The 11,546-nt window shown below is 33.2% G+C and overlaps 1 protein-coding gene across 6 annotated transcripts in view; it reads left to right on the forward strand.

The window, feature by feature from the left end:
* Positions 1-11,284, forward strand: part of LOC149800124 (uncharacterized) — a 114,487-nt gene extending 103,203 nt beyond the window's left edge. For 5 of the 6 annotated variants that reach the window (XM_089959720.1, XM_089959723.1, XM_089959724.1 and 2 more), the window contains one exon: positions 4,738-11,284. In XM_089959720.1, the coding sequence (XP_089815846.1) occupies position 4,738 (1 nt within the window). In that variant the 3' untranslated portion in view covers positions 4,739-11,284. The remainder of the gene's footprint in view (positions 1-4,737) is intronic. The other variant, XR_016421328.1, reaches the window with a different exon arrangement.
* Positions 11,285-11,546: the final 262 nt, after the last annotated feature.

Consider the following 11,546-nt stretch of genomic DNA (forward strand, 5'->3'; position numbering starts at 1 on the left):
TCAGTTTTGATCATTTTGAACGCACATCATAAATATTCTAGTCTGCATTTAGTGTGAGCACATAATATACTAGTTTCAAATGAATATGCCTATTGCTGGCATCAATATGTGTTAGAATTTATTAAGTAAACTCATAAATCTACAATTAACAGGTGGCAGCATAAAATCTGTTTCATATATGTACAGTGTGACCCCGCTATAACATGGTACATGTAGTTGGGGTCCATAAAACCTGACCGTGTTATAGGCCGAAATGTGTTATAACCAACCAAGTCAATAGCTGATGAAAATGATGCAGTTTCCTTGATGGGTGGGGGTTTAATAAAAGCAGATGCAAAAATGTGTGATTTTGAATAAATGAAGACAAGCTAGTCTGTAAAACACCTGTTTTTAGACACTTACATTTGTGTAGTAAAATCCATAATCCATTAAGCAGTGTACTTGTATATAATAAATCCATGAATTTGAGAATAGATCAAATGTTATAAACTTCATGTGTGACTCACAGCCCATTAGAAAACACAAATAAAATGTATATATTAAAAAATATTAGTCCTCTTTTTTATTTATATCCGTTTGTCATTTAACAATTCACTTTAGTGGTCGCAAGTAGCACATGGCTGTAGCTGTTTACATGCTACATGTACATGTTCTTAAATGGGCCTAGATTTTGGACAGCTGGAGACAGAAACCTCTTGATGCGGATACCCAGGAATGAGGCTATCGATAGGGAAATGAAAACTTTAACAAATTAAAAAGTTTAACAAACATCTTTGCAAAATACTCCATCATCAATTAATTTCAATGGCATTTTATGCTGCCCTTGGTAGCTACCATAAGCATAATTTGTTTAACTGCAAAATTGAACTTTTCATGGTACAATAAACATGTTCCAGTCATTGTGGAAATCCATTGCTTTTATTTCAATTTGGTGCTGACTTCCTCTGATGAAAGGTTATTTGTTTTTTCTGAAGATTGTAGTAGGCTTTGTTTGATGAATTGTGCATGTGATATTGAAGTTGCCAGTAAAGGACAACTTATGTCTGTTTCTTTTTGTGGCAGCAACATCAAACACCTGTAGAACATCGATTGAGACTGATTTTTGTTTCATTTGCTTAGCATTTATACAGAAGGATCGGTACTTCAAAGGTCATCAGTTTTCTTTGAAGTTTCAGCAGAACTATTTTTTTCTGGGTACATTTTAAAAACAAAAGGAATTAGCTGTCATTTGCTCAATTGTAGCAGTTACATTCCATTCCTGCTCTGAAAAGTTGGTTAATTGTAGCTAGTCCTGGTAGCATAGATAGACTGACAAGTAGATATCCGTTTTTGTTTTTTTTCTTGTTTTAGGTGGGGTCATTTTTTCGGTTACATTTCTGATGGCAGAGTGATACTGCCTTTCACACATGCTTCAGAATTTTATTTTTAATAAAAAGCCAAACGGACAATGAATACACAGTTATTCTGTTCTGTTCTGAGAATTATTACTACAGAAAATATGACTGTTCTGAATGATTTAATTCAGTGAGTGAAAAGAAGAGGAATTTTACTTATTCATACAGAGTTCAGTCAAAATAAAGATACTATTTACTAGGGAATGGCCGATAATCCGACACTATTTCGTCCAAAAGATTCATTATGTGATAGTACCGTGTCCGGTTGATCTCCGCTACCAGAAATGTTTTTAAACAATGCCAAGATCTTACAGCATTCAGTACTCAGGCCAGTTGTCAGAATAAGTGGATTATGATCTAACAATACACCATGGAGGTGGTTAGTCAATATGAACAATGAATTTGTTTATCTAATTAATTATAAAATGCAGTGCATTTTATATCAAGTTTGCAGCTTCCTTTCATGGTGCCTCTGAATTTCTTCACTCTAAACCCAAGTTGTATATACATGTTTAAACAGCCAACAATGTCGGGGGGCGTATGTATAGCCGGATAGTATATTTTGTCACCAGTAAGGAAAATAAATCAGTATTTTTGACATTGGTGAAGCCCAGCATGATCCTTGAATAAACTTGTTTTTGTTTTTTCTTCATACTTTTTATGAAGAATAAACTTTGTCGTGTGCGAGATAAATGCATATATATGAAATTGCAGGAGCCACAGCATGATCATCTTTTATTAGAATTCTCTCTGCCCCAAAAATGATTAAATTTTTTTTTTTACACATTCCTTTTAGTACATAAGAAAGAAAAAAAATTGTTTATGAGAAAAGTACATGTATATGAAATTTCGGAAGCCACACCACAACTGTGTTATATCTTAATTTGTGTTATAATGGAGCATGCAATTACAGGGTCACACTGTAATTACAATTTATCATTCATATAACCTTCAAGGCTTTACTACATGCAATTATTGGAAAATAAAGGATAAATTAGAAGAAAAAAATCTTGATCTTTATTCCCAAGGACTACAAATATACAGATATAATGAAATTTGAGTAAAAGATTTTTTCCAATCTGAATTAAAATCAGATCCCCACCATCCTCTGTGAAGATCTGACAGCAACCATTTCTGGTGAACCATGTTATTACCATAGTCACTAATTTTATCAGCCAATCAGATGAAGTCTTATATATTTGCATTTGGGTGACTGAGCAGTATGACTGGAAAGCATCAATGTGCCAAACGATTTAATTCACATTCAAAATTTCAGAAAGCTGCATTTCCATTGGCTAATTCAAAGGTCACCAAAACATGACCCTTAAACGCTCACTGTCAGATCTTCACGTAGGACAGTGGAGATCTGATTTTAATCAGATTGATATTTATTCCAACATGTGTAGTCTTAAATAATCCAGTTCTCATGTATAAGTTGGATCCAATTGCAAGATGCATACATTCAGATCATTCAGATCTGCCAGTTCATAATGTGCAGGCGTATCAGGGTATATGCTGTTTGTTAGGGGTAATCAGTAGAATCACAGACCCAGACCTGCTGACACATTTTATAATGGCAGATCTTGATCTTGGCAGTTTGCGGAAAGATCTGACTTTATCACTAAAGTTTTCAGTATCAATTCATCAGCTTTTCATTAGCAACACTTGTTACTTAGGTTACACAGTTTGTTAATTTGACCATGCTGTGTGCATGTTAGGTTTGACAGTGTTATACTACTTGAGAATGCTTCAAAATCTTACCTCAAAATGATATCTCTGCCTCTTTGAAGCTTATGGCCACCATAAAATACCATCTATACTCACTAATAAGTCAGGTCCAACTGTAAAGAACGTAGACCATAATCATTTATTGCATGATGCGCTGGCAGATCAGGGTCCTTGTTGTTTGCTATTCTGATTACTACTAAGAAACTGCTTAGAGACAAATATGCCAGCAGATGTGATGGCAGATCTTGGTCTTTGCAGTTGGATTTGACTTATAAGCGAATACATAAAGTAGCATTTTTTTATTTGATAATAATTCCATGCTTGACAATAAGCCTCATCTCCTCCTCTCCCCTCCATGTTTAAACAATTTGGCATTTATTGCCATGGATATTATTGATAATAAACCTACCACTTACTTTGGTCTACACAACTAGGCTGGCCCCAAGGTCTTGTAAGGAGAGAAATTCTGTATCCAATTGAAAACCCTGACCATGAACAAAGATTGGCAACTGTTCAGTTTTGGCAGTTTTATTATTATTGGCTGCTTATGATGACATGATAGATTTCCTAAGAGTAAGGTCATGCCAATTTTTTTTTTGTTGACCATCTGAGTTTTTATGAACTTAGTGGACTATCAGGTTTAAAAATATAAAAAAAGTACCTTATTGATGTGGCTGCCAGTAAGAGAAATTTAACACTTGGGGGAAATAAAATCAGATTAATTGTAGTAAAAGACACTTGCAAAAATAACAGCATCTGGTACCAAAATAGACCCGCAAAAGTAATACTTTTAAATGTTCTTTGGCAAAAAAACTTTTTTAGCAGAGTTAAATATGAAGATGAGAGACATGGCATTTTTGGGGGTTGCTTGGTTGCACTTCTGAATCTGCTTTTAGCAAAACCCAAACATCCATGGGTGCTTAACATACAAATGGCTTGGCATGACTTAACCTCTGTACGGTTTAGCTGTAGCAGACATACTACTTAACACTGAATTATAGTATTTACAAGGATACCAAAGGCCAGAAAATCCATATTGTAGCCACGTTTACAGGTATAGGTTGTCAAGGATACCAAAGGCCAGAAAATTTGTAATGTAGCCACATTTGCAGGTATAGGTTGTCTTGGATCATAACTTAACCACAGTGTCTCACTTTTACTCATTTTAATATCTTATGCAAATCTGCTGAAGCACATATGTCTTATATGCACAAAATCCAATCTGGAATTGCATCCTAACATGAAATAATATACATGATATAATTAATTAGTCTAGTAGGTATTTGTCATGCATAATTGATTATCTTTGGACAGCTCTGACTATAGCAGCCACCAATTGGATAGGGTAGTACATTTTGAATGAAGGTTTGTGTTAAATTACAATCTGGTCTATGTTCTTTAATGTCATAGAAACAGATCCGTGTATTTTGTCCAACTTCAGGCATGTAATACCAAGATAAAAAGACATATAACTGTCATCAGAAATTAGTATTGCATCTTCAGTAATAGAAATATTCCATTGTCGCTGTTGTTGGCACATAGTGAAAGTTCTGATCAAGTTCTTACTTCTGCTAGAGAATAACTTTTAGTATTTGATATTCATTCTCAATTTCAGAAATCCCACAGCAAGAAAACTCAAAAACAAAAGCCGTAGAACATGCATGCTCTCAGTAAGAAAGAAGAGAATCAAGTAGAATGACTCCTGACAGCTAAAATTTCACTACACTGCCAAGTACTCTGCTATGTTGAGCTAGTACTTAATAGATGAACTGCAGATCAGCAACCGAGTTGAAAGTTCAGAGAAAAAGCTTGCAGCCTAACCTTGCCTATGTTAATTAGATACAATGATTTTTTTTTAAATGAACCTTTTCTATCTCATGAATTTTTTGACCACAAATTGTGTGGTGAAGAAGTGATGATAAGCTGTGGTAAGGGAATGTGTTAAGGTTCTTACAAAGATTTCAAGGACAAGAACTATGTTATCGAGTTTTGGTGTTGATTCTTTCAAGTCAGCATTCTTTTTTGACATTTTCTTCATTACATGTTTTTTTTGTACTTATATCTTACATGTACAGTCCTTTGATGATGCCATTGCTCACAGGCGATATATGTAAACCAGTGCACCACTCATTTGTTTCAGGAGTGTAAGCATGTAAGCAAGTACTACATGTATGTAATCAGGCTATTATACTGAGTGTGTTTATATGTTTTCTAACATATCTAATGCTGTCTACTTGATGTTTATGCTGAACTTCAAACATGTACAAGCTTTGTCAGATTTGATATCCGACTGAGGGAGCTAAGTTTTGAGTTCTTAGTAGAAAAAGCATTAAAATTAATCACCTGTAAAACTTACTACCAGGTAATGGACCATTCCAAAAGAAAACTGGTAGTAGTCTATTCCAAAACAAAATGATACAAACATTCTAGTATGATATCCTCTTATGTTATTTGATAGGAGATATGCAACTGTTAAGATGTTGAATTAAAGTAAACTTAGTGTTCAGAAAAATAATTGATCATAATTGATGGATTCTATTTCCATGAACTATTTCAATTCTGGGTTGAAACTTTGATGCGAAACATTTCCCTATTTCCTGCCTTGTTTTTAGGTTCGTCTTTTATCTTCTGTGAAATAGTAAATATTTTTGTCATGAATTATGTCAAGATTGTGACTATTCTTTCAATCAGATGTCAATGATTCACTATAAATACTGTGTCAATCAGATGTCAGTGATTCACTATAAATACTGTGTCAATCAGATGTCAATGATTCACTATAAATACTGTGTCAATCAGATGTCAATGATTCACTATAAATACTGTGTCAATCAGATGTCAGTGATTCACTATAAATACTGTATCAATCAGATGTCAGTGATTCACTGTAAATACTGTTTACTTGTGAAAAATGTTCTACCAACTGCAAATTAGCATGGACTCATACCTTTAAGGAGGATTACTTCTGAAATATTGTGGTATTTAATTTTTTTAAATTTTTTTGTTTTAACTCAGCTTAGGTTCCAACCAGTTCAGAATTTATAGGTTTGTGTGCATTGTTTGGCATAATTCTTGTATGAATTATCTATCCACAAGTAAGGGCCATTACATAGAAAAGTATGGGAAAAAGTACCTGTTGCTAATTGTCCATAAAGTAATAGCTGAATGTGTATTTGAGCATGCATAAAATTTGCACAGGTTGTTGATTGTAATGTAGAAAGAAAAAGATATGATGATGGTAATTTTTTAAACAGTTACTGAGATCTCATAAGCTTTCCACGACAGAAAACCTGAGTGGCCAAATTTTAGCAGAACATAAATGCAAAAGATTTTCTTAGGTCTTATATAATTTTTGTTGACTTTTTCATTTTCTTTCACGCGACTGTTCTTGCAGTTAATAATATTTAAATTGTATAATTTTTTATGTTTTTTATTACTTAATAAGAAACAAAAGTTTCAGTCATGTCATTTGATTGTCCAGTCTCTCCCTGAGTTAATGGTGCTTCCAATGATCCAGCTGCAAACACTGTAGACCCTAACCTGTCATTGCATAATTTGCTTTTAGATTGGTGTGTTTTGTTTGTTCTACTGATAAGTCCTAACCAGCTTCATTGAGCCAGATGTGCTGGCACATTATGTAATGACAGAGATGGGTCTCTGCAGTTTGCATTCAGACCAGACTTGTAAGTGAGTATAGACAATATATAGCAGGTGATGTTATGGCATATCACTGACTTTAGAAATGTGGACTATCTTAATAGAACAAACAAAATAGATATTGATCTGAAGGTGCTTTTATTTAAAGGAAGATCATGGCATTTGTTGATCACAGTTTGACATGCTTTATACAATACTGAATATAGTATTAAGTGTGAAAACTTCAGACCAGGACAATTAAGAGAATTAAATTAAGTTACTTATACCATCATTATATCTCTGTGAGACATGTACATTTGTTCATTTCTGTTTTATTATTATTATTTACTGTATATATTTGTAAGTAGATGTGGCTTGTTTTAACCTGGAAAGCCCTATTATATTTATGCATCTTCAGGCAGCATTGTTCTTTATCTTCTTAATTGCAAAATTAATCATTGATATACAGAATCTGAAGACGTTAATGTCTCATGTCTTCACTTAATATTCAGCTATAATTGTAATTATGTGCCAAAGTTCCATGCTATAATGTGTAACATAAAACAGAATTTGAAATGAATTATAGCTGTGTACATTTTTTAAGGTGTCTTTTGTGAATATTTATGTATTCAAGGGTAAAGGTTTCTTTTTTATTGACATGGATGATGTCTCAAAGCTGGAGAGGTTACTATGATTGTCTTGTAGATTATACTTTTAGTGTCCATTCAATCTGTGAGGGCTGTACCATAAATTTATGGTAAAATCCATTTATAGAGTCAAACCTGTCATTTGCAACCATTCATGGGAAAAGGACAAACTGGTCTTTGTACACAGATGTCCTCTGAATGCAGGTTCACCTTTCAGTTTTAGTTTTTGGACAAATGCCATGCACCAAATACCATTATGTTTATTAATATTATTATTATTATTATTATTATTATTATTATTATTATTATTTCAATCAATTGGCATATTTTCCTGTTTAAAGAATTCATACTATAAATTTTGTTGGGAAGGGGTTTCAGTGATAGATTTCTTTAAGCTTTAATTCTTCATATTTTTCATGAAATAAGTTTGGCATATACATATATATATATATATATATATATATATATATATATATATATATATATATATATATATATATACACAGTAAAGAGATGGCTAGTTTGGTTGCTTTTATGTTTCAGTTGGAGTTTGCTCTCTGAGAAGTAACTACTAACTTACCAGACAGAAATTTATAGTGTTTAAAAGCTGAATTTGATTGTAAACTATGTTTGCTTACCACAATCTGAATTTTTATCATATTTTATGTTGTGATCAAACAACTGGCATGTTAGTTAGTCAGTTTTACCATATCATCAAAAATAGATGTCTTCCATGCCTTCTCCCCACCATTTTCTTTGTAGCAGAGCACTGCCAGGTTTAGAGTACAGTTTAAGAAATTAGATGTGCTTGAAACTTTTGGAGTGTAATTTTTAAATGTATTTATGTTGTATATACCAAGATCATATCTATCAACAGCATATACATGAAGTATATGATGCCTATTTCTTACTTGTTTGTCTGTACATGCATATAGACTACGTGATGTTTGTAATTATTATGTTACTTGCCATTAATTTTATTTTAGAATTGCCATATCAAATTTTACTTGGTATTATCGCTACTTTTATTTTAAAGCAGTTGAATCAGACTCCTTTTATTTCTTCTTGTGCTGACAGTCAAGGTTACCTTTTGGGCTGATCTTTACACGTGTTGAATTAGGGTTCTGTACTTGAAAAACACAGAACTGTTTATTAGAGAGGGAATAAAACAGTTCTATATCGTGTAATGGAAATATTCTCATCAGAGAAGGTCCAACTGTAAACAACATAAACCTTGATCTTCTATTGCATGAACTGCCAAAGAGCAGGGTCTATATTGTTGTTGTACTTACTGATTACACCTTACAGATTGCATAGACCCATTATGTGATGACAGATCTGGGTCTATGCAGTTTTAGTGAAAATAGTATCGATGTTGGATAGGAAAATTCCACTACAGGTGTAAATAATTCACGAGCAAGAATGAGGATGCTGAGTTCATGCACTGTTATTTGTTCTTTTCTGTTTTAGAAACGGCCAATACTAATTGCAGGAAGAAATTAGTTACTTTGAAAAGTGGTCATGCATCCCAGAAAAGGAAGACTGCAGCAATAGTATCCAGCATTTGTATCAAAGTGACATTTTCATTTTGATCTGATGCCATCAGTTCACTTAGATCTGGTCGTACATACATGCTTGTACTTTTTTGTATTTGATTACATCTCATGCATGGCTTTGTTATATTTCTGTCAAGGAGAGCATTCAGGTTTTTCACCATCGAAGTGACACTGAATAATAATCTGAAATGTTTAATTTTTATCTACATTTTCAGTTATAATGGCTGCTGACAAAATCCGACATGTAGTGGGTGCCAATGTTCAGTTGTAAATTGAAATTGACACAAGTTCTCTTTGCATGTTACTTATAATTGTTTCTGTTCAGTTACTGATAGTTGTGTCTATTCTGTCACCTTTAATTGTATATAATTGATTCATTTTGTCCCCAAACTACTCCTTATCTTATGACTCTGATGAACCAATTGACATTTCTCTAAAGGTAGATATGAGTGTTGTCCATGTGAATGATGTCAGAAATCATTATTATAAGAATATGTTGTGCTCAGTAAGGTGTTAATTCAGATTCATTACAAAAAGTATTTTTAAATGCTAGAAATCCAAGAATTTGGTCTGTGTGTATAGCAGGCATAACTTTTTTATATTACATTCCTTAAACCTTATTTCTGCATGTAATCATTGAAATTCCTTCAAAATGGAGGGCTCCAGTTGCCCAAGTGGTCTAAGACAATCGCCTTTACAGATCACTGACATCTCACCTCAGCCCATGTAGGTTTGAGTCTCTGGCTCAGCCAAGATGGGTATGTGAGAAAGCTCGTCAATAACTTTTTGTGGGTCAGTGGTTCTTCCTGTGGATTTTCAGGGTTCTTCCTCCACCATATATACTGGTCACAATGTTTAGTTCGTCATGTGCTGAAAAATGGCATTAAACACATAACAACCAACCAACCAGTCTTCAAAATTTAGACTGTTTCACTCCAAATGATCTCTAACCTTTGCAGATCTTCGGTTCATATAAAGCACAATTATAATGGTGGACAGAATATCAGTTTGTCTGTTTTTCCATACATTGAACAAAGTCAAACTAATTGAGAATGAAATATTTACCGATTATAACTGTTACCTCAGGTTTGGTCATCATAAATATCTCATTTTCCATTGTTGTAAGAATTAATAAGGGCTGTTCTATCACGAGATTTGAAAACTCAGCCACTCAGTCTGGTGAACACAAAACACTTAAAACAGTCTGTAAGGAGATCCTAGTTTGAAAATAGGATTATCAACAACATTATTAACACTCTCAGGGACATGGTATGTATTAAAAATTTAATGTCATTAAGATGCATAAAAGTTACAAAACAGGTTTTATTTTCCAGTATTCTGCATCATGGGATTTATTCTCCAGTCTTTTTTATTATTAGTTATTATTTAGGGGTGGGGTGGGATGTATATAGTTAATGCTGAAAATTCTTTTTTTGCTGTTCTCATCATTTATCCTCATTAAGTTTATTCCATTGTACCCTTTGAGAAATTTACCATCTTTACTCGCTTGTAAGTCAAGTCCAAGTACAAACAACACAGACACAGTCTGCTGTTGTATATGTGCTGGCAGATCAGGGTGTGTTTCCTAATTATTCCAAACAAACTGCATAGACCAGATCTAGCAGTATATGCAATGGCAGATCGAATCTATACAGTTTGTAGTTTGATTCCACTTATAAGTGAGTGTATGGTAAAATTGTTCCATTGTGCCCTATTAGAGAATAATGTCATTAATTTTGAACAAGCCAGAACATTCTGGTTCCATAGAAATTCAGAAAAGCCCTCATTACATCTAGACAACATTACAAAATTAGAATGATAAAGTTATAAAATCATGGCTTTTGTAAATTACATTTATTCTTTTCCTTCTATTTTAATTGAGTGTACCCCATGGTTGCTGATCATATCTGTGTGACTTAAGATTGCTCATTCCTTTTTTTGTTGCACATGGCACATTTAAAGATTTTGTTTTCAAAAGGAATCATTTTGTGTTTGACATGATTTGTTTAACTGCTTCTATTCCTTTCACATGTAATAATTTAAAATGTGTGGAAATTTCTCTCAGTAGCATGTACAAAAATCTTTATGCCAACATTTTTTTTCATAGCCCTTATATCCTTATATTTATTAGAGAAGTTGTAAGTTTTCAAATATTTATTTGTATCTGTGATAAATTGGGCTTTGTGAAAGTTACTAAAGGCATTTGTTTTTTTTCATATATTGATTGTGTTTACAGTTATTAAAAAGATGTATGCTGTGTTTTTCAATTGTTTATGATAAATTATGTATACCTGTAATGTATTATAATAAAAGTTTAATTGAATTTGGAACTTGTGTGTTTAGGGAATTCAGGCAGCAGGATATCTCCAGAAGTCTTGATTTCTATACATTCATGTATATTTTATTTTATATGTACAGTCAGTGATTAATTGATTGATTAGTATTTCATGGCACATTATCACATGAAAGGCTATACCACACCAAGTCAGATAAGGTAAAGTGAATTGTCCAGAGACATCATGGTTGCTGACACCGCCTAAACTGGGCAGGATTCAAACTGCAACCCATCTGGTCATGCTAGCTAC

Source organism: Sinohyriopsis cumingii, chromosome 5 (genome assembly GCF_028554795.1).
Source record: "Sinohyriopsis cumingii isolate HCF-2022 chromosome 5, ASM2855479v2, whole genome shotgun sequence".
NCBI lineage: Eukaryota > Metazoa > Mollusca > Bivalvia > Unionida > Unionidae > Sinohyriopsis > Sinohyriopsis cumingii.